At 41.0% G+C, this 21967-nt stretch overlaps 1 protein-coding gene across 1 annotated transcript in view; it reads left to right on the forward strand.

Moving 5' to 3' along the window:
• The first annotated feature begins 8151 nt into the window (after positions 1–8151).
• The window catches only part of FBXO3 (F-box protein 3), a 31740-nt gene continuing 17924 nt past the window's right edge, over positions 8152–21967 (forward strand). The window contains exons 1-3 of the mRNA XM_046016302.1: positions 8152–8278; positions 12241–12330; positions 14225–14388. Of these exons, the coding sequence (XP_045872258.1) occupies positions 8175–8278; positions 12241–12330; positions 14225–14388 (358 nt within the window). The 5' untranslated portion in view covers positions 8152–8174. The remainder of the gene's footprint in view (positions 8279–12240; positions 12331–14224; positions 14389–21967) is intronic.

A 21967-nucleotide genomic window follows, 5' to 3' on the forward strand; every position in this document is an offset into this window, starting at 1 on the left:
AATGGTGGGTTCTTGAAGGCAAAGTATTTCGGTCCATTCGCTGGATAGCTTCGTAGTCTAGAGTGCAATGGGGAAGCAAGGGGAGGGCAGGCCTCCCTCCTACAGGGGCCTTTAACAGCGGCATCAATCATCCCAATTTAAGGGCTGCCTTGGATTGCTTTGACATCAGGAACCTCTGACTTCCCCTGCGCATGGGACACCACTCGGGAGTTGGGGAATTTTCTTCAGTAATGGACCCTATCTAGCATGGGATGGGGGCTTTTTCTGTCCCCAGGGATTCTCATCCTTGGGATGCTTTTTAACCCATTGGAAACAATTCGGATTGCAAAATTTAGGAAAGTGCTGATTTGTTAGTAAACTCTAGTGATGATAATTCTCTAAATAGGCCTCTGACCAAACCCAGGTTGTTGGAGGAAGGCCATTCCTAGCAAAGGGGACTCTGACTCACTCTCTCATTGTTCCTCTAAATAGATGTGGGGGCTTCTCCCTCACTCATTTCCCGGGTTAATGGCTGTAATTAGAGCCCACTGTGGTTTGCATACCTTGGGAGGTGACTCTAAGGAATATTCCCAAACAGCTGCTGAAACTCCCTTTGTTTTGGGGGAAACTCTGTCTTCTCTCACCCCACGTGGACTGCCTATCTTCTCTGCCTTATTGGTGGGAAAACACGGCGTCTGCTTCTCCGTTGGAGCTGATGGGAGACTGAACCAGGAACTCTTTTCTGCCCGCTGGCAGCACTTTTTCTCTTCTCTCTCCCCATTCCCCTCTCTCATTTTTATACCATCTTGGGTGTGGCCTCTGTTACTGGCTTCTGTACCATCCTCGCTGTCTCAGGCACCCTGCCCCCTCCTCCCTTCCCTGTCAAGGAGCAAGAAACGCAACCCCTGGACCTAACACCGCCCACTCCAGATCTCCCAACCAGGGTCTCAAGGTAAAAATTGACCATGGGGAGCAGGAGCATCCAGGTGGAACATAATTCGGTATTCAAACCAAATTGTGTGTTGATTTAATTAAGATAGATGTGTCTTTAAAGTTAGCTTTAAATGTGAAACTTCTTACTCTGTCGAGGTATACTGAAGGTCAAACTCGTGTTATCTCTGTTGCAATTTGTTAGTGTGACTGACTGAAATGTTCTATTGTCTCAAAGTTTTCATGGGCAATTGTTAAAATAGCTTTCAAAGTCTTTAGTAACCTGAAACTTGAAAGTTTTCCTTGGATGGTAAGTGGAATTAAATTCGTTGGAAAGGGGTGCCTGGGTGGTTCAGTGGGTTAAAGCCTCTGCCTTCGGCTCAGGTCAGTCCTTGGGATTGAGCCCTGCATCAGGCTCTCTGCTCAGCAGGGAGCCTGCTTCACCCTCTCTATCTGCCTACCTCTCTCCCTCCTTGTGATCTCTGTCTGTCAAATAGGTAAATAAAATCTTAAAAAAAAAAAAAATTTCATTGGACATCTAGGCCTTTTCCAAATAGGACGTAGTGCTAAACATTGATTACTGAGGTTTGTGCTTTTTTGACTTCGTATTGCAAAGAACTAGGGATGTTTAAATCCGTTGGCAACCACGCTTTGTGCTTAATTGATCCAAATTTGCTGTCCAAAGAATTCTGGTCTAACAGATCACACAGCTGGTTACAAAGTCTTCACTGGAGACTAAGGTTTCAAAAAAAAAAAAAAAAGTGCAAAATTCTAAATGTAATTAAGACTGATAGATATAAGGGAAACAAGTCTGTATGCAGAAGAGTAGGAGATAATGTAAGAAAGATACAAGGAATGGGAATGCATTTTTTTTTAAAGATTTTATTTATTTACTTGACAGAAAGAGATCACAAGTAGGCAGAGAGGCAGGCAGAGAGAGAGAGAGGGAAGCAGGCCCCCTGTTGAGCAGAGAGCCCGATGCGAGACTCGATCCCAGGACCCTGAGATCATGACCTGAGCTGAAGGCAGCAGCTTAACCCACTGAGCCACCTAGGCACCCCGGGAATGCATTTTTGAAGGTAAAAAGTAATTTTGTCCTAAGGTAAGACAGTTGTTTGGAAAGACGGCATGGGACAAACTGAATGCAAAGGGAAGTTGTAGTGAAGGGTTTGTGAAGGGAAATCTTTGGAAAGGAATTTTTAGGTGTGGTCAGGACTGGCTAAGATTGAAATGGATGGATTTTAAAGATTCACTGGTATAAGATTGAAATTCTCTATTCTAAAGACAAGTTTTCTTGAATTGTTAACATACTCTGGATAAGAAAATGGTAAACAAAGGTTTTTTTTCCCTCTTTTTGTCTGCCCAGAAAACCAGTTTCTATGTTTTGCCTTTTATTCTGTCTTCCATTACTTGGTTGAAACTTACAGTATTAAAGGAGGCAGGTTTTGCCAACACCTATAGAACCTCTACATACTCGCTTTTCAAATCTCTTATTGTCACCTTGGTTAAATACAAGGTTTTGTAATCTGCAATACTATGCAGGCATGTGCTTTAACTTTCTAAGGTTTTGACAAACTTCCCAAGATTTAAGTTGTAAATGACTTCTCTTTAACTCTTTAAAAATTTTTTTATTTTAATTTTTTTAAAGATTTTATTTATTTGACAGACATCACAAGTGGGCAGAGAGGCAGGCAGAGAGAGAGGGGGGAAAGCAGGCTCCCCGCTGGACAGAGAGCCCGATGTGGGGGGGCTCAATCCCAGGACTCTGAGATGGTGACCTGAGCCAGAGGCAGAGGCTCAACCCACTAAGGCACCCACTCTCTTTAACTCTTCAGGCTTTATTCTTTGGTATGCTAAGTTATTCCAGAAATACTGTTAAACAAATAAGCCCTTAGGTTACATTTGGGTAAATGCTGTAACTATTCTAAAGATAATGTGCAATTCCCAAAGTTGTAGTGTGTTAATACAAGGCATCATTACTGGATATTTTGACTGTTGAAGTCTTTTGTGTCACAGAACTAATCTTTCCTTGTCCGTCTGTTATAAACTCTCATCAGATCTCAAACCATGTCCATTCTGAGTTTCTGTCATTTATAATAGTCCTAATTCTTGGAAAATGAGATTCATCTACAATGGAGTTCATAAAAGGGACTCTTAGGACAAATACAGGTGTTCAATATCTTCAAAATCCCCAAACTGAAGCGGGTAAGAATTTCCAGAACTAACCAAAGCTGCATTCAAATGGAACAAGAACTAGTATCATGGGACTAAATGAACTAAAAAGATGAATTACAGTTTTGTGATCCTTGTCTGAAAAACATTGCTGGTTCGCTAATGTTTACTCTTCCAGATTAAGAAAAACTCAAGATGTCTATGACTTACAGAAACACGATAAAATAATCATTTGTAAGCAAGTTAAAGCATTTAACTTTTCTCTCTACCTGATCCCTCAAATTCAGAAGGTGTCAGTAAGGATTCTTTCTTGCATGATGATCCTAGCCATTTGCTGCCTGGGTTCAATGAGAATCTGCTCTTGTAATAAGACACATTGGAAACATTGGTTATTTTACCAAGGCTTTGACTAGAATGTCATATTTTTGAGAAACATGTGTAGACTCCAATATGACCCAAAAACTTGAAGGAATTGAGGTTGGTTTTATGAAACCTGGAGCCTGAAAGCCACTTGGAACTGTTGGCTTGATACCTTGCTTATAGTTCCCAGCAACCTCACCAGGTGAGTGAAGAATGTCACTTGCTGGCAGGTGCAGGAAACTCAGGAAGACGAATTCACCCAAATTTACAGGTTCTGCAGGCGTGCCTGATGGCAAGTACTTGGCTCGGCTTCTGGCTTGGAGAGGCTACTAAAAGTTCAACCTAGAGATTCCTTATAAAAAGTTCAGCAAAGCAGATTCTAAAAGATCAACATGATCTACCACTATTCTTGCTGAGCTTATGGAAATAGGCCGAGTTTGTTAAAACTGGACTTGTTTTTCAAATAAATTGGTCCTGATTTGGCTATCTCTGGAAATGAGGGGTTAGAGAAAAATTGTTCAAAGAACCTATCTTTGCAGATGTTAAATCCTAGTTTTGATTGTCCTTAGTAGTTAGCTTATGCTGGACAAGTTGAGGTAAATGTTACAGAAAGTTTTTCTATTTCTACACAATAGCTCATGTGTAGAGAATCTTGCTTGTTAACTCTGTGGGGCTAATAACAGGACACCCCCCCCCATAGGCATGATTATCCAACCAACTGGAAAATGGGATTGATTGCCCAACAATTGTATAACTTCCTATCCCCTTGACCAGTTCTACATGGCTGGGATAATGAAATCATTCTCTAAAAGCTAGAAGCATACCCCACTCTATAGGGTTAACTATGGACTTGTGGAGAAAAATGGGTGACCCCACTTTCTTCATGACTGGATTGGATGATGCACTTGCGAACCCTCTTACCTCCTGATGAGTTTTTTCCCACTTGCCAGTGATGCTTTGTAATTAGGATATTTGTTAAGGCTGGAGGCTGGACCTCAAACAAAAAGGGCTTCTTAATGGTTTCATCCCTTAGTAATATTTATTCTAGAAGTCCCCCCTCTATTGAGGTATGATTGCAAACAAAGCTTTAGCTAAGCATATAACGGTGCTCCTGGTAAAAGGAGCCTCAAAACTATGGGACAGTCCTGACTCTAATGACTTCACATCAGGTCCAGAATGTCCTAGAGACCAAAGGCCACCAGTAGATGACAGGAGGCAAACTTACGGAATACCAGGTTATCCTTATAGATATACCTGAAATAATACTTGAAACCTGTCAGACTTTAAACCCAGCTACCCTTACCTAACCGTCATAGCTTCTATAGCCCATAAGTGTTCAGAGGTTACTGATCTTGTTTATGCTAGTCGACCAGATTTAAGATGCCCCTATTGAAAATACAGATGACAGTTGGTTTACTGATGGCAAGCCTAGTTTTAAGTTTCGTGGAAAAAGGAATAAGAGAAGCTGGGTATGCTATGGTGCTCACTTGTGCTTTGCGATTCACCAAAGCCTTAAAGATTAATCTTTATACTGACTCCAAATATGCCTTTCCAGTCTTAACATGTCCATGAAACAATTTAAAGAAAAGGAGATTATTACCAAGCTGTAACTCCCCAGTCAGATATGGGCCTGAAATTATTACACATGTAAAGAATGGCTCTCCAAAATGGACGCTGAAATCCTGACTACACTGAAAGGCCCTGTATCACATGACTGGCTCTTGGCTGAGACCCAGTGGCTAAGTGACTAACTCGTGGCCATGGCTTTCCCCCAGGCTGGATAGGCCACTGTACTCTGGGTTCTGCTGGAATGCACAGACACATTATTAAAACCATTACCAACCCAGCCCCTTCCAAATTTAAATGATGAACACATTCTATGTCTCATTGGTATGACCAACTAACATCCATTTTCATTCCCTCTTGGGGACTGGAGGGTGTTTGGCCCATGGAAGCTCTTAAGTACGCTTAGGTCAATGTCCTAAGTGACACCAGAAAGAGTATTTCTCTATTAAATAATTAAACACAAGAGTGTGAAGCAGTTGTATGAAATAGAATGGCATTAGATGTTTTCATCTAATGTCTATAACACAAGGTGGAAGTTACGCTATCACAGAAACAAAATACTATGTATATGTTCCAGATCATCACAAAATATTTCTGGGCTTCTGACATAACTCGAATTGGCACTTTATTTTTTAAAAAGATTTTATTCATGTATTTATCAGAGACAGAGTGAGTGAGGGAACACAAGCTGGAGGAGAGTGGAAGACGGAGAAGCAGCCTTCCCGCCAAGCAGGGAGGCGGATGTGGGGCTCCATCCCCATCCTGGGATCATGACCTGAGCCGAAGCAGATGCTTAATGACTGAGCCACCCAGGTGGCCCCTCAAATTGGCCCTGGAAATAGTTCCCCTCTCTCTCCTTTAATGATTAAACTCCTGAACTAGAAAAGGATTTTTTGTCAACCATCAAAGGACTCTTTCTTGAGCTTTTTGTTAAACTAACCACATTCTGCTATTTTCTCCCCCATGTCTCTCCACCTGGTGTCGAGAACTCTTCACTCCCATAACTTCAAACAGATGGTCCTTTCCACGCAGGAAGTACCCACTTCATCAGTCTCCCCTGGACTCGGCTGCCTCTGCCTTTAGCAACTCCTACATATATCAAGTCCTCAACTGACCTGGGTTGACCCATAGGCAGGGACGTCTCTGCTCCCTTATTCAGCGGGAAGAAGTTAACAGAAGATGAGACCTTCCACCTTCAACCTTGAAATACTTAAGGGTCAAAACTGTTCAGGGTGGAATGCTGAGGGATCAGAAGGCTGGCTGAGGACAAAAAACACAAGTTGCCACCCTACCCCCCCACCAGCCCCTCCATTCCTGTATGGCACCCTTCCAGGAAGTTCCCAACTATCTTAATGTTAATGCCTTGCTAAAGGGGAAAAACAACCTTAATGTGCCAAGAGCAAGGCCTCTGGTATCCTGTAGGTCCTCTTCAGCATATGAAAGTCTTTTGAAACCTTCCTTTTTCCTTAACTCCCACAACCCTATAATATATAGTCAGCCACCCTGCACAACTCCAGTGCAGCAGCTCGTTCTGCCCATGGTCTTGTACACGTGCGTTAATAAACCACCATTTTGCACCAAAGATGTCTCAAGAGTTCTTTCTTGGCCTTCGGCTTTGGACTCCACCCCATTAAATGGCCCCTGTATTCCAAAACCCTATCACTGGGAGGCCAGTCCTCAAACATAAGCTATGGAAAAAATTAGTACATGTGCGGTGGGGAGAGGAGTTAGTATAGACAAAATCATGAAGCATTAATGGTATGGTGAACTGAGGAAATGGAGCGTTTGGGGGTAGGTGGTGGAATTATTTCTACTTTTCCAAATAGTTGGGAGGAAGCTCCATCCAGGGAATTAAAACGTTTGGAAAACTTAGTAATGCTTTTATGCATAGGCTTGGGATTAATATTGATTATCTAGCCAGGTACTTCACACAAATAATGCTTCGTGGCCATCCATAAACCACTTAAGGGGAGGGAGGGCTTTTAGAGATGAGTCCACAGGCTCATGGAATTTAGGCATAGTTAGCTAGTCCATTTTCACTTCTAAAGGAAATGACCTACGTGACGACCAGTACTGGTCTCACCAAAGTACCCTGTACCAGATGGCCTTTGGAAAAGCAAGGGAAAAGATGGCTTCAGTTAAGTGAATTTAGCTCATGATCCATGCATGACACTTAACCCACCAGCAAAGCTAAGGATGGGCCATCACTGCGCCTCAAACCCAAGGGCAGGTTCGGCTCATCTCACAACCAGGGTACTGAAACCCTCGGAGATTAAACCTTGAGGGTAAAAATGCATTTACTATACACTTTGCATTGCCCTAATAGGCTGAAAAATCACCGTGAACACCAGATTGATAGCGGCTGACCTTAAGATTCAGTTCTGTAGGGGCGCCTGGGTGGCTCAGTGGGTTAAGCTGCTGCCTTAGGCTCAGGTCATGATCTCAGGGTCCTGGGATCGAGTCCCGCATCGGGCTCTCTGCTCAGCGGGTAGCCTGCTTCTCTCTCTCTCTCTCTCTGCCTGCCTCTGTCTACTTGTGATATCTCTCTCTGTCAAATAAATAAATAAATAATAAAATCTTTAAAAAAAAAAAGATTCAGTTCTGTACACCTATCACTCAGGGAAGGGGTTAAAATTATGCCCTCTACAATCATTTCCCCAATTTGTAAGTGGAGCAAGCAGGGCGAGGGAGGCTGAAGGGGGAAACGGAGAGAAGCGAACGAAGGATCCGGGGCCAAGGACGGAGAGGATTTGGGATGAGATTCGGAGCCTGGCTTCGAGGATACTGGGTGTAAAATTTCGCATACGGGGCTAGACAGAGCCAGGCAGAACGCCGGGGAACAAAGACTGGAAGGGTTACGGGCTGGGCAAGTTTAAGGATCAGAATGGGAGGAGAGAGTGCGGGGTTATTAGCCTGCGGAGCTGACGGAGCGCGGAGGAACCGGGCTCCCAGCTGCAGTGGGCTCCCATCGCACCAGCGCTGAGCCGGAGGGGCGGGGGCGGAACCTTGCCAGGAGCCGCCCGTAGGCCCGCCCCATGGGCGGGGCTGCCCAGGCGGTTACATAACAAACCTGTACGAGCGGCTGGGGAGCGGCTCGGGCGGTGGCGGCGCGGGGCGGGGTCGGGGCGGGGCCGGGGCGGGGCCAGGCCTGCACCGGGCCAGGCAAGATGGCGGCCATGGAGACCCAGTCAGCGCCGCTGACCCTAGAATCGCTGCCCACCGATCCCCTGCTCCTCATCTTATCCTTCTTGGACTACCGGGACCTAATCAAGTAATGGGACGACGCGCATGGCAGGGGTGGGGTCACGGGGCGGGGGGAGACAGGCAGGAGGGACGGAGGCCCGGCTCACCGACCGGACCCAGACTCCCGCGTCAGCCAGAAGGTGACGCCCGGGCCGCCCAGATCCTGCGGAGCCACCCCGGGGCCTGGGCGAGACGGGGGCGCAAAGGGCCCCGCCTTTAGGTCTACCTCGAGTCCAGGGCCTGGGCTAGAGGAGCGACGAGAATCCTCTCTCCCAGGCCTCGACGAGGCCCAATTGTAAGATGGAAGGCACTGCTCCCCTCTGCCGCCTCGCCGACCCCCGTGCTCACCGCACGCCGTCCCGCTGGTCTCCGCAGGATCTGGCCCAGACCTGGACGCTTTGGAAAAGCCCCTGACCGGACCAAGCGCTCTTTTCCGCTTGGTCCCGGGCCTGCCGAGTCGGGTGCCAGAGCGGGCAGGTGGGGCGCCCGAGAGGAGGAGCCCGGCGACCCCCTGACCCTCAGGTGCGACTTCCGTGGCCCCATAATATCTAGCAGGGCTCACTTTCGGACATCAGTGCTTGATCATTGTTTTGCTGCGAGCCTTCGTCCTCACGGTTGCATGTTGGATTTTGTGTTTTGGTTGTGATTTCCGGTGGTGCGATACAGGTGACTCTCTTCTCTCCCGTACGTTTTGGGTTTCCCACATTACTAGCATCCGTTCCAAAAATAAACACCGGTTGCTGATAAGGGTGGTTAAATGCCCAGTTCCTTCAGCTCTCGGCACTGTATGGTGGAAGAAATGGCGCTGTTTACACCCTTGACAGCTGGTGGCATGGCTCTGTCTTTCTTGTGCCACCATGTATTATATTTGCAGAGGAGGCAAAATCGCCCTCTTAAGGATCGGTAGGCAAGATTCATTTCGTTTTGTTTTTTGGATTACCATTTGGATTTTAACCCTTTGATGATTGTGCCCTGTGTTATCAGAAATTCTTTTACAAATACAGTATTCTTAGATTTATTGGTATTTGTTGGTTGGCCTAGCTAAGTGGTGATAGAGGGATAACCCCAGTTTCTGTCTGCTATTTATGTAGTACTTGTAACTTTTTTTTTTTTTTCAAGAAAATTGATTTTTCTCTCCTCAGGCTTGTACATAAAGCAGAGAAATAACGTTTGTCTTTTCTCTGGAAAAGCCTGTTCCAAAAGCAGACTTTTCATCTGGAATATTCTTTTGCTGTGGCCCTTTAGGAATCTAACACACACATAGACACATGTACATTGCTGCCAGGGTGATTTTTCTAAGACAAATCTCTCTGCTAGTCACCTTAAAAACCTATGATGCTCCTTGTTCTTTTACAAACTGTAACCTAAACTTCTGGGAGCGTATCAATTTGGCAAAGTCCACTCTAGCCAAATCAGACTTCTGCCAGCATACCACACACTTAGTTTTTTTGTTCTGTGGCTTAAGTTCTTGACCCTGTCTGTAATGCCTTGCCCGCCTTTTTTCACCCTGGCAAGATGGAATTTCTTCCTTCTCCTGATTCTTCTCTCTTCTTCCTTCCTCTGCAGAGTTTATTTGCCATACCAGATAGATGGTGCACTTCTTAAAAGTAAAGACTGGCTTGTTTATCTTCATATTCACCATTTATTCAACAGATTTTTTTTCAGTGCCTGCTATGTACCAGCTGTTTAAATGTTGGGAATATAATAGTGAACAAGACAGATAAGGCCCCTTTTAGGAAGCTTACAGTCTTGTGGGCAAGGTTGGAAAACAAAGTGCATAGTTATAAGAGGTGCTATTTGTCATGAAGGAAATAAACCAATTGCTCTGTAAAGGAATAAGAGAGAAGGATGATCAGTTCAAATTGGAAGGAGTTGCCATCTATGAAGGTTGGCATAGAGCAGTCCTGGCAGAGGGAACAGTGTGTTCAGAAGCTGATTGGACAGCAGCATAGCCAGGATGGGTGCTAGAATGCTGTTGCAGGAGGGTAAGGAGTGACTCACAGGCAGAGTGCCTTGAGAAGAGATTGGTGAGATCATGCAGGACCCTGTGAGCCAAGAGGAGGGGTATCCGATTTTACTTTAAATCCTTTGGATAGGAACCTCTTTGTTCTGTTCAGGCCCTCAGTAGATTGGATCAGGACTACCCACATTGTCCACCATTTCAAATGCTGATCCTTTCCCGAAACACCCTCACAGACACACACAGAAATAATGTTTAACCCTCTATCTGGGTATCCCCTTGACCCAGGCAAGTTGACACATAAAATTAACCACCACAAACATCATCAAATTTTATCTACAGAAAAGTTTCCAGTGGACTGCAACTTCTTTCCTGCACTGTACTGCTGCTCCCCTTTGCCAAGTGTCCTTCCCATCACTGAGCTCCAAAGTTTTTGATACATATTTACTGACCTAGATCAGGTTGGGTTCCAGTAGTCTGTTGGGATCGTTGTGTAATAAACAGCTGCACAGGGGCGCCTGGGTGGCTCAGTGGATTAAGGCCTCTGCCTTCGGCTCGGGTCATGATCCCAGAGTCCTGGGATCGGGTCCCGCGTCGGGCTCTCTGCTCGGCGGGGAGCCTGCTTCCCCCTCTCTCTGCCTGCCTCTCTGCCTACTTGTGATCTCTCTGTCAAATAAATAAATAAGTAAAATCTTTAAAAAAATTAAAAAAAAAAAATAAATAAACAGCTGCACAACATGGATCTCCCCCGCATGGATCTCCCCCGTTCCAGGATGACTTGTCGTATACTATCCATTCTTAACCCTTACTGTGTATCAGAATTACATGTGACAATTTTTTAAGCATACACATACATGCCCGAGATACAGATCTTACCCCAAGCCAACGGAGTCAGAATGTCTAGAACAGTTGTTCTCACCCTTCATGTGCCTCAAAATCTCCTTTGGTGCTTATTCCAGAAATTACTTTTTTTGTTGTTTACATCTTGGGTCAGTAGAGAGAGAAGGATCAAGAAAAGAGACAATGGACTCCAAATGGACAAAACTGGAGGGATTCCTATGTTTGCAAGTGTTTGTTTGGGTACATCCTAAGCTTGGCAGAAAAGATGAGGATGATGTTTGAGAAATCTGAAAATCGAACGAAGGTTCTTTTGTTGTTACCATCAATTGGTTTTTAACATGCCCCAATTGTGGCATTGACAAATCCCATATAATTTAAGATTCACTTAATTGATTACCTATTGCCTAACTGAGATCGTTGAGTATTGACTTTCTATAACTTGTGATTCCTCTTCTGAGAGGGTAGAGAGCCATTTTCCTAATCCTAGGTTCATTCTTTTTGCAGATTAATTAGGTAGGGTAGGCATTACAGGACTGGAGCCCTGTTGTATTAGAAATCTCTGTATAATAAGAAAATTATTTATTTCCAACATTCCATGGTTTTGAGCAGTTGATACTAACTTGGATCACTACAGATATTGAATTAGAACTATTATGAATCTGATGTATTTTATAAATGGGCTCTCCAATAGTTGCTGTAATTAAGATTGATTTTGGCTACAGTATTTCTTTAAGAAAAAATTGGAATGAAACAGACAAAAGGCTTATGTATTTAATATCAAATATGTCACAGATCATAAAAAGAAAACCGTTTTGTGTACACTTGATTAACATTCCTTCCTACATATGGAAATATCGTCCCAATAATAAGTGTAGGAAAACTCTTCAATTTGAAATTAACTCCAGTGGTTTACTTGTTTTATAGACTTTCATATGAAAATTACATTTGCAGAGGTTTTGGGGTTTATTTGTGAACTCAAATAGTTAAGATTTCACCACTCACAAAGTAATTATGCTAGCAAACACACTAAGCAGGTTTTAGAAAATACTGTTTTACAATTATAAGGGTAGAATGTAGGAAATAAGAAAAGCAAAAGGAATGAAAGAAAACAACATTGAATATTTTCCTCTTTATTTCTAAATTGTTTTCTTATTTTCTTTTATACTAACTGTGAATCTGGTTATTGCCAGTTGTTGCTATGTCAGTCGAAGACTTAGCCAGCTATCAAGTCATGATCCGCTGTGGAGAAGACATTGCAAAAAATACTGGCTGATATCTGAGTGAGTATTCAGGAAATAATGTAATTTTGAAATTAGGCCCTTAGCTTTCATAACACTAGTCTGTCCCAATTCTCCTCTCTCACCCTTGTCTCTTTATCTCCTCTGATGGCTCTTCTTGTGCCTGCCAGTAAATGCTAGTGTTCTCCAAGCTTCTGTCCTCGGGCCACTGCTTTTCTCCCTCTATGAATTCTGCATGCACTGTTGCCATTTATGGTGGCTGCTCATGTGTTCCTAACTCCCAAACCTGAATATCCATCCCTGAAATCCCCACTGAGCTCTTACAGCCACCTTCTGGACCTTTCCATTGGATGACCCACAAGGGCTTTCTGAGTTCAGTAAATGTTAATAAATTTGACAGAATCAAAGTGTAGTTGACAGAAGGTGGCAATTGGGAAAGATGAAAGGAAAGGTAGGGTTGCCAGTATCTTTTTCTTAGATGGAGGGAAGTCAAGTAGTGACAAGTTGGCAAAGCAAGAAGTAGAGGTCTAAGTATATTATTTACAGCTGCAAGCTACCTAATAGAACTACATGTAACAGGGCTGTCAAACACTGGGAGAAGGAAGAATGGGGAAGAAGACATTTTAAGTATTGCCATGAACGGATCTTTTACTTTGGGGTATCAGCAGATAGATGTAAAATTGATAAATCATGTCTAAAGGCATGAACGTCTAGAATTACAGACATAACTTGCAATGATGACTAATGTTTCCTTTGAGATGTTGGGCTTCGACTAGGAGACTAGCTGTTCATCTTAAGTTTTTTGGTACTTTTTGGTTTTGATAACATGTATATATGTTACTTTGATTAATAAAAAGATGCTTCCCTTCCAACTCCTGCCCTTCCCCTTCCCCCCAACCCCCCGCCCCACCTCCCAGGCAAAACAACACCCTGAATTGTTCTTTTCACCATTCCTAAACCTGATCCTCTTGCATTCCCAGTCTTCTTGGCAGTACCATCTACCTGGGCATTTAAGCCAGAAATAGGAATTATTCTAGATCTCCTCTTTCTGTCCCTACACTCGTTCAGTTACGAAGGCTGTCTGATTTAGCCTCTGTATTTTTCTTGAATTTTCCCTCTCATTTCATATAGCTACCAGTTTTAGTTCAGTTCATCATCTCTTACCTGGACTACTCAAAACTGTCTTGACTCATCTCTTGTGGCTCTAGTTTACAGACCTCCCAAACCACAACCACGATTCTGCTTTTTCTACTCCCCTGTTAAAACCCTTCAGTAGCTCTCCATTCCCTAAGGATAAGGACCAACCTCATTAGCAGGATACCAGAAGGCCCTTTGTGGCTGCCTTATCCTTTACCACTTCTGATTCTTAAATTGACTGTTTGTTCTTTTTCCCTGATTAGAATGCATGTATTTTTGAGGGAAAAAAAATGTGCCTTATTTTTGATGTCCTCAGTGGCTGAGTAGACACTCAATAAATGTTTGTGGAATTGTACCAAATAGAGATACTAAATCATGTGATTACTTTGAATGCTATATGATTTCCTGGCTAATCCATTGCAGATAAATTAGATTAGTAGTATTACATCATTAAATTCCAAATAATTTCTAAAATAGAACAACTACTTATGTGTTTTAAACTTTATAATTGATATGCTTTAACCTATACAATTCACATTATATTTTATTAAGGATTTGAAAACTTAGGGAAAGAATAAGTAGAAAGTAAGAAAATAGGTGATTTATAATCCCACCATGCCATCAATAACTCCTGTTAAGTTTTTGATGTATGTATCACTTTTGCTATCTAGTCTTCATTTGTAGCTAAACTAAATGAAAAGGAAGGCAAAAGTAAGCACAAACCCCCAATAAAGTATGTTGGTAAGTGTTTAATTTCATTTCAAAAGATTTTTAATCTCATTTTTTAAAATCTATTTAGGGAAGAGAAAACACAGAAGAATCAGTGTTGGAAATCTCTCTTCATAGATACTTACTCTGATGTAGGAAGATACATTGACCATTATGCTGCTATTAAAAAGGCCTGGGATGATCTCAAGAAATACTTGGAGCCCAGATGTCCTCGGATGGTTTTATCTCTGAAAGGTACTGGCAATGCAGGGTCTCTCTTCATTTTAGTAACTATAGTATAAATAGGTTAATAACTTGGGTTTCTATTATCTATGCTAATCTGTAGTTCACCAACATTACCTGTAAATCACCATTCACATTTGGCCAAGGAAACAGGACACCTATATTGCTAAAAGGACCCTTGCTCTACTGCTTGTCCCATTTTGCCTGCTTTGGGACCCATGTGATTATTTATTAGAAGGGAAAGCTGAACTCCTTTTGTCCTCATATTTGTTTTGTAATAAGCTCACTAATGCTAAGATTGCTTGAGGGTAACTATTGTGATTTCTTTCAAAGGAGGTTTGGTTTTTTTCTTTTTTCCTTTTTCATTGAAAAACAGCCTGCTGTGTTAACCCTCTTTCTTATTTTAGGGTAAGTAAAGTTTTGTTTGATAGTCTAATGATTTAGAAAGACCAAATATTAAGGACCTGGGGTCTTTCAGAGCGTAAGAGCAGCATAATAAAGTAAGGAAACCTTTCATTCCTATTTTGACATTCACAGAATAGGGCAAACTAAGATTTGAACTAAGGTCTATTTGACCCCAGAATTTGTGGTTTTTCTACTGTACTGTTACTGTTCAACTCTGGCAAGACATGTAATTTTAAGAGGAAAGTAATTCCCAAAGTAGGTATTTGGTGGTGATAGGTAAAACAGGTAAGGGTTTATAATAGCTATTATTTTTATTATACACAAAGCAAGACACTAAGCTAAGTACTTTCCATTTAATTTGCCAAAATCTTATGAGGTGTAGACACTTATTAATCTCATTTTATAGGTAAAATACCCAAGACATAATAAACTAAGTAAGTTGTTTGCCATCACAAAATAAAAGGCAGAGCCAGGATTTGAATAAAGACTGTGGTCTTTAACAATTGAAGGGAGAGACGATCGATTCCATTTTATCCAGAGTGCCTTAGGACTCTTAGAGAGCTAGTCCAATATTAGGATGTTTAGAATATGAAAATGTAGGCATGGTTCTCCTTTCAGGCGCAGAGCTAGAAGAAAGGAAGAAACTAAAGGTACATAGCAGCTTCTTTTTCTTTCTTCTTCCTTCCCAACCCCCCCCCCCCCCCTCCATTTGGTATTTCCAGGTTTGCTGCTCACTGTTCTGTACCTGGTGGTTGGGGATGAAGTTGTCAGAGACTTCCCTGGTAACTTCTGTTTTACTGCGAGGTGCCGGTTCTTTGGGGGGTTTTGCTGTGAGTTGGAATGCGGTCAGAGCTGTTCGATATCTAGAATGCTGGGGACTCTAGGGGTGCCAGGCCTATGAGTTGCTGGACTGAATCAGGAACTAGCCACTCACCTCAAGGGCCACAGTCCCTGACTCAATCTCAAGGTTATGCAGATGGCAGAGATAGAAAGCGAACTTGGAAAGCAAATAGGCACTGGTCTTGGGGAAAGTTTTACAGAGTACTTTGGAATTATCTAATGATATATATCATGTGTCTTAGAATTTCATATTTACCCTACGTGTGGGCTTAGAACTTTAGAGTTGAAAGGGGCCTTTGAGATACTAAGACCAGGGTTTGGCAGACTTTTTATTTAAATGGCCAGGTAGTAAATATTTTAGTCTTTGCGAGAGAGAGAGTCTCTATCACAACTATTCAACTCTCCTGTTACTACGGGGGAGCAGTCATAGATAATACCTAAACAAATGGGCATGGCAGTATGCCAAGAAAACTTTATTTACAGAAACAGGCGACAGGCTGGGATTTGATCTGCAGGCTGTGGTTTGCCAGTCCCTGATTTATACTGGTTCCCTCGTTTTACAGGTGAAGGAACAGGCTCAGAGAGTTTTAGATGACTTACACAAGGTCCCATAACTAGTAAGTGACAGAGATAGCACTTTAATCTAGGTTTCTTGGCTCCGGTAACCTGTACCCTGGTTTTCCTTAGAAGTAGGCTAAGAGGAAAGGAAAGTAAATGAACATTTATTGAGTGCCCCAAAAGCACTTTATTAAGCAGAGGGAGCTTCTTTAACCTTCATGATAATTGTCTCAAGTAGGTAGTATTATTATCCCCCATTTTGCAGATGAAACAGGGTTAAAGAGATGAAATCACTTGCCAGAAATCACAGAGCTAGTAAGCGGTAGAGTGAGATTTGAACCTGGTCTGGTTGGCTCCCGAATTCTCCTACAACAGGATGCCCCTCTAAACCTTGATGTTGCTGTATTATAAACATGTATTTCCTTATATTTTTCTCTTGTTGTGGTTTTACTTTTTTCTGTCCAGCTATCTCTTCAAGAAATTCTTAGTTTCTTAATGTTCTGTGTTGAATGTCCAACATGTAGCACTAACCATACCAATATTAGTTTCTTTCCTCATCAATTTCTGGCTCAGGCAGCTATTCGGCTTGTTTTCTTTTGTACTACACGTTTTTATAGATAAACTTTTTAATTTTGGAGTAATTTTAGATTACAGAAAAGTTGCAAAGACAGTACAGAGAGTTCTTGAGTTCTGTACACTCCCCACCCAGTTTCAGTTTCCCCTAACATACCTCCCTGTGGGACGTTTTTCAAAGCTACTGTCTTTATTGGCACATTACTGTTAACTAAATTCCAGACTTTGTTCGGATTTCACCACGTTTTCCATTAACATCCTTTTTGGATTCCAGAATTCAATCCAGAATACCACATTGCATTTAATTGTCATGTCTTCTTAGTGTCTTCTGATGTGTGGCACTTTCTCAGTCTTTCCTTGTCTTTCATGATCTTGACAGTTTGAAGGAATACTCGGCAGCTGTTTTGTAGAATATTCCCCAAAGCAGCTTTGTCTGAAGTATTACTTATGATTAGATGGGGGTAATGGGTTTTTGGAAAGATTACCACAGAGATGAAGTGCCCCTCTTATCACATCCTACCTAGGGACACATGATATCCACATGCCATCACTAGTGATATTAACTAACATACAGAAATGTGTGTGGATTCTAAGTGTACAACTTGGTAACTTACCACATCATAAACCTGACCATTGTAACACCCTCCAGGTCAAGAAGTAGAATGATTTTCTGTACCTAGAATCTACCTTCTTTCTCGGAAGTAACCACTATCTTGATTGCTAATGTCACTGAGTAGTTTTCTCTCTTTTTGAACTTTATATAATTTGAATGATTAAGTATATATTTTGAGTGAATTTTTTCTGTTTTGTTTGTGAGATTCAGCTGTGTTGTGTGTAACAATAGCGTGTTCATTTTTGTTGCAAGTATAGTCTGCCGCTATATAGGTAGACTATAATTTATAGATTCATTCTACTGTTGATAGATATTGGGTTATTTCTAGTTTTTGGCTATTATAAATAATGTTGGAGGGGCGCCTGGGTGGCTCAGTGGGTTAAAGCCTCTGCCTTTGGCTCAGGTCATGATCTCAGGGTCAGGGGATCAAGCCCCACATCGGACTTCCTGCTCAGCAGAGAGCCTGCTTCCCTTCCTCTCTCTCTGCCTGCCTCTCTGCCTACTTGTGATCTCTGTCAAATAAATAAATAAAATCTTTTTAAAAAAATAATGTTGTAGATAATTTTTGATGCACATATAAGCATACTTCCATCAGGTAAATCTCTAGGATTGAGTTTCCGGGGTTGTAAAGTATGCTTATATTATACTTCAGAAGATACTATTCATTTTCCAAAGTGGTTCTAAAACTTTACATTCCCACCAGCACTTTAATGTTGTCATTCTTTTTTTTTTTTTTTTTTAAAGCCTTTCTAGTGGATATGTAGTAGTGGTTTTAATTTGCATTCCCCTAAGAATATTGAATAGTGACAATTTTACTTCTAGCTTTCCAATCTTCATGCCGGTTTTTTTTTTTTTTTTTTTTTTTCCTGCTTTATTGCACTGGCTAGGGCCTTCAGTTTTGGATAGAAATGATGATACTGAGTATCCTTACCTTTCTGATCACAGAGCAAAAACTTTCAACATTTCTCCTTTCAAAATGATGTTTGCTGTAGGTTTGTTTTTTTTTTAATATTTTATTTATTTGACAGAGAGAAATCACAACTAGGCAGAGAGGCAGGCAGAGAGAGAGGAGGAAGCAGGCTCCCTGCAGAGCAGAGAGCCCAATGTGGGGCTCGATCCCAGGACCCTGGGATCATGACCTGAGCCGAAGGCAGAGGCTTGAACCCACTGAGCCACCCAGGTGCCCCTGCTGTAGGTTTTTTTGTTTGTTTGTTTTTTTAAAAGATTTTATTTATTTATTTGACAGAGAGCGATCACAAGCAGACAGAGAGGCAGGCAGAGAGAGAGAGAGGGAAGCAGGCTCCCTACCGAGCAGAGAGCCCGATGCGGGACTCGATCCCAGGACCCTGAGATCATGACCTGAGCCGAAGGCAGCGGCTTAACCCACTGAGCCACCCAGGCGCCCCTGCTGTAGGTTTTTTAATAGATATTCTTTATCCCATTGAAGAAAGTGTCTTCTGATCCTAGTTTGTGGAGAGGGTTTTTGTTTTTGTGTTTTAAGTGGATACTTGAATTTTTGTCAAATGACTTTCCAACCTTGTGATTATCACGTGATTTGCCTACTTGATTCTGTTAATGTACTGAATTGCACTCATTGATTTTCTGATTATTAATATTCAGAATGTTAATTAATATTAAATATTAAATTAATATTAAACATTAATATTAAACTGACTTTGCATTTCTGGAATAAACTTACTTTGGCTGTAATATCCTTTTAGAATGTTGGATTGATAGTATTTGATTGAGATTTTTACATCTGTGTTCATGAGAAACTTTGGCCTGTAATCTTTCCTTCTTGGAATGTTCTTGTCAGGTTTTGGTATCAAGATGATACTGGCCTTAGAAAACAAGTCAGGGGATGCCTGGGTGGCTCAGTAAGTTAAGATGCTGCCTTTGGCTCAGGTCATGATCCCAGGATCCTCGGATCCAGTCCCGCATGGGGCTTCTTGCTCGGCAGGGAGCCTGCTTCTCTTTCCGCCTCTGCCTGCCACCCTGCCTGCTTGTGTGCTCTCAATCTCTCTGACAAATAAATAAATAAAATATTTTTTTAAAAAAGAAAACAAGTCAGGAAGAGTTACTTTTTTTTTTTTCCTGTTCTCTCCAACAGTTTATGTAAACTTGGTATTATTTCTTACTTAAATTATCTGTAGAATCCATTCGTAGAATGGATTGGAGCCATTCAATCCTGGAGTTTTCTTCGTAGGAAGGTTTTAAGTTAAAGATGCAGTTTCTTTATTAGATATAGGATTATTTGGATTTTCTACTTATTCTTATGTTAATCTTGACTATTTTTCTAGTTGGATCTGTAGGGATCTCACATTTCCATTTCTGATACTGTTTGTACTCTTTGTGTCATTTTTTGATCGGTCTTACTAGATAGGGGTTAATCTTACTAGCCTTTTCAAAGAACTGGCTTTAGCCTTTGTCAGTTCTATGTTCATTTCTTATTATTTCATTAATTTTTCTGATTTCTTTCTTGAGTTTACTGTGGCATTTTCCTTGATTTGAGAGAAGATTGGATCATAAATTTTCAGGTTTTCTTGTTTTCTTCAAATGCTTTTTCTATAAATTTCCTTCTAAGCATAGCTTTAGCTTCATCTCATAAGTTTTAATATGTTATATTTTCATTAACATGCAGTTCATAATATTTTCTGATTTCTTTTGATTTCTTCTTTGACCTACAGGTTTATAGAGAGATGTATTGCTCAATTTCCAGATATTTGGGGGTTTTTCAAAGTAATATTCTTAATATAATTTATACTTTAGTTCTGCTGGGATCAAAGAATATACTCTATATGAGTTTAGTTGTTTGAAATTTGTTGAGATTTTTCTTTGGTTTAGCATATAATCTATCTTGGTAAATGTTCCATGTACACTTGAAAAGAATGGTATTTTGCAATTGTTGGATTCAATACTGTGTATATAATTGGACAAAAAATGTTAACCTTGTTCAGATCTTTTGAAGTCTTACTGATTTTACTTTATCTTATTTTATTTTATTTACTGTTATCTGCTTATTCTATTAATTACTGAGAGAAGTATGGTAAAAACTTACCAGTGTGATAGGCAGAATTCTGAGATGGCTAGCTCCAAAGATTCCTACCCCCGCTATACTTACTTGGTATAAAAATAGCCTCCCTTTGAGTGTGAGTGGTACTGTGGATATAATTGATTTCAGTCCTGTTATTAGGTAATAGATGACAAAGGTGAATGGGGTTTGCAGATGTAATTAAGGTCCCAAATTAGTTGAATTTGAGTTAATCATTAATCAAAAGGGAAATTATCCTCAACAGGCCTGACCTAATGAGGTGAGCCCCTAAAAACTGGGCCCTTCCAGAAGGCAGAGAGATTTGAAGCATGGGTATCTTCTGTTGGCTTTGAATAAGCAGCTGTCATGTTGTGAGGAGGGACAGGTGATAGAGAATGGCAGGTAGCTTCTAGGAGCTAAGGGCCCCAGTCCTGCAACTGCAAGGAAACAAATTCTGACAATAATCACTGAACTTGAATGAAGACCCCAAGCATCATAAGATGCATCATCTGAGATAGCAGCCACAGTTGACGTGGTGATTTCAGCCTATGGGACCTGAGCAGAGGATCCAGTTGAATCATACCCAGAGTTCTTACCTTCAGAAACTATGGGATAATAAATGCATGTTGTTTTAAGCTGCCAATAGTACAACAATAGAAAACTAGTAACTATGGGTGTGGATATATCTTTTTTCCACTTTAGTTCTGTTATTTTTAAAAATATATTTTGAAGTTGGGTTATTAGGTACACCATTTTGCCATTTCAAAAAGCCTTCCATTACCTCTGATAATGCTCTGTTCCTTAAGGTCTATTTTATGTGATTTTAGTACAGCTATTTTAACTTTCTTTTGCGAGTCTACATCTGTAAGATGTGTCTCTTATACGTGATTGTGTTTTTTATCTGGTCTGTCAAGTCTTTTCATTACTAGATACTTTCACTTATTTATATTTAATGTAATTACTTATGTATTTGAGCTTGAGTATACCATGTTCCTCTTTGTCTTTTATTTGTGCTCCTGAGTAAGTGTTCCTTTTTTATCTGTTCTTCTTAATTATCTTTTATTCTGTACCTCCCTTTCTTATTTATCATTTTTAGTGACTTACTCTAGAGATTAAAGGATGTATCTCTGACTTAATTAAAATCTATTATAAGTTAGTATTTTTACCACTTCCTGGTCAATAAAAGAACCTTAGAATACTCTCACTCCAGTTGTCACCCTCTTGCCTTTTGATTATAGTTTTTGTGATTTTAATTTTGGACATATTTTCTATCCCTGCAAGCATTATTAGTATTCTGTATGTGCAATTTTACTCCCATTTTTACATTTTCTTGTTGTTCTTCATTTCTTCCTGCATCTTCATGCTTTATCTGGGATCATTTTTCTTCTACCTGAAGAATTCATTTTAGTATTTTTTTTTTAATGAGGGACTGCTATTGCTGAATTTTTTCAGGTTTCTTTTTTGTCCAAAAATGTATTTATTTCATCGAAACTTTTGAAGTATATATTCAGTGGATATAGAATTCTAGTCAAGTTCTTTTTTTTCAGCACTTTGAAGCTGTCATTCTTCTG

Source organism: Meles meles, chromosome 8 (assembly GCF_922984935.1).
Source record: "Meles meles chromosome 8, mMelMel3.1 paternal haplotype, whole genome shotgun sequence".
Lineage (NCBI taxonomy): Eukaryota > Metazoa > Chordata > Mammalia > Carnivora > Mustelidae > Meles > Meles meles.